The sequence below is a fragment of the Limulus polyphemus genome, unplaced genomic scaffold (genome assembly GCF_000517525.1).
Source record: "Limulus polyphemus unplaced genomic scaffold, Limulus_polyphemus-2.1.2 Scaffold756, whole genome shotgun sequence".
In the NCBI taxonomy this organism is placed as follows: domain Eukaryota; kingdom Metazoa; phylum Arthropoda; class Merostomata; order Xiphosura; family Limulidae; genus Limulus; species Limulus polyphemus.
Genome location: NW_013666366.1, coordinates 233563 through 235581, shown reverse-complemented (window position 1 = coordinate 235581; position 2019 = coordinate 233563). Strand labels below are relative to the sequence as shown.

General features: G+C 38.9%; 1 protein-coding gene across 1 annotated transcript; it reads right to left on the bottom strand.

Moving 5' to 3' along the window:
• Positions 1 to 1096: 1096 nt before the first annotated feature.
• LOC106460341 (ring-infected erythrocyte surface antigen-like) lies at positions 1097 to 1783 on the bottom strand. Its single transcript, XM_013920033.1, has one exon. The coding sequence runs from the start codon at positions 1781 to 1783 to the stop codon at positions 1097 to 1099; it is 687 nt and encodes a 228-aa protein (XP_013775487.1).
• Between the last annotated feature and the right edge of the window lie 236 nt (positions 1784 to 2019).

Genomic DNA, 2019 nt, shown 5'->3' with positions numbered 1-2019 from the left:
CCAATAAATTGTGAAAATGGTAAAATCTAAAGAATAATAAAATGGCCATGTTTTACTTAGTTAATCAGGACATTAAATTTTTCTCATGTTGTTCTTAAGTTATATCAGAAATACGAAAAATTGTTTGCAGTCATTTTCCAATTTAACATTGGTTATTGGACATTCTGAACCAGAAAACCCGTTCGTTTAATAGGAAATAGCGAAAGAATTCTATTCATTAAGCTCCTATATAATTACAAATAAAATTAATAATTTAATAATTTTTTTGAATATTGCATAACACCGAATTTAAGTCTGGGAACGATGTAATTTTCTATTCGTCAATAAAATTCATCAAATGTTTGAACTGTCTTTGTACTTATAAATATAACAGACATTATGTGTAACTTGCAGGTAAGAGTGCACCTTATGTTGTTCGTGAATTCAAGATGTACTAACTAGTAATTAGTCTCTTCTGTCACAATACAACCATCAATCCAGGAACGTTTGTTTTGAATTTCGCGCAAAGCTACACGAGAGCTATCTGCGCTAGCCGTCCCTAATTTAGCATTGTAAGACTAGAGGGAAGGCAGCTAGTCATCACCATCCACCGCCAACTCTTGGGTTACTCTTTTATCAACGAATAGTGGGATTGACCGTCACATTATAACGCCCCCACGGCTGAAAGAGCGAGCATCTTTGGTGGGACGGGGATTCGAACCCGCGACCCGCAAATTGTGAGTCGAGCGCCCTAACCACCTGGCCATGCCGGACCTCCAGAAACGTACTCTTCGTAGCTGTATGTAAACAAAACCAAAACTAACAATAATAATAGCCTATAAAGAATGATTTAGAAAACATTCGAAATGTGGAGTTTTATCTTAATTGTAAAAGGACTTAAATTGTAGCTATAAACTCAAGATAAATATTTTTTAGCATTTCTGTTGCCCCAGTTACCCAGTATTTGAAGCTGAAATTCAAGATTCGATCCCCATGGAGAATACAGCACAGCTAGCTGAATTTGTGCTGAAAGAACAAAATTATTATTACCGATCATTATAACCTAAAGAAACTTATAACTTAATTTCATAGGAAGTAAATGTGAAAAGTTAATAGTCTAGCACTTCGTATTAGGATGATACATTACAATTAGTGATCTGATGAATCTCTCTATGTTCCCTTCTCTCACCTCCACTAGTGATCTGATGAATCTCTCTACATTACCTTCTCTAACCTCCACAACTGGTGATCTGGTGAAGTTCTCTATGTTCTCTTCTCTCACCTCCACTAGTGATCTGGTGAATCTCTCTATGTTCTCTTCTCTCACCTCCACGACTGGTGATCTGGTGAAGTTCTCTATGTTCTCTTCTCTCACCTCCACTAGTGATCTGGTGAATCTCTCTATGTTCTCTTCTCTCACCTCCACGACTGGTGATCTGGTGAAGTTCTCTATGTTCCCTTCTCTTACCTCCACAGCTGGTGATCTGGTGAAGTTCTCTATGTTCCCTTCTTTTACCTCCACAGCTGGTGATCTGGTGAAGTTCTCTATGTTCCCTTCTCTTACCTCCACAACTGGTGATCTGGTGAAGTTCTCTATGTTCCCTTCTCTCACCTCCACAACCAGTGATCTGGTGAAGTTTTCTGCATCATGTCTTCTCACCTTTACAACTAGTGATCTGATGAAGCTCTGTACATTTTCTTCTCTCACCTCCACAACTGATGATCTAGTGAGGTTCTCTGCATTCCCTCCTTTCATCTTTATAACCTGTGAACTGGCGACGCTCTCTGCATCATGTCTTCTCATCTTCACAACTGGTGATCTGGTAAAGCTCTCTGCATTCCTATTCTCTCACCTCCACAACTGGTTAACTAGTGAGGCTCTCTGCATTCCCTCTTTTTATCTTTATAACTGGTGATCTGGTGAAGCTTTCTGCATCATGTATTCTCATCTTCAAAACTGGTGATCTGGTTTAAACTTTTGCAACTTGGCAGGAGCTTTCCTCCCAGTGTCCGTCTCTTCATCATTTTGGTATATATTCG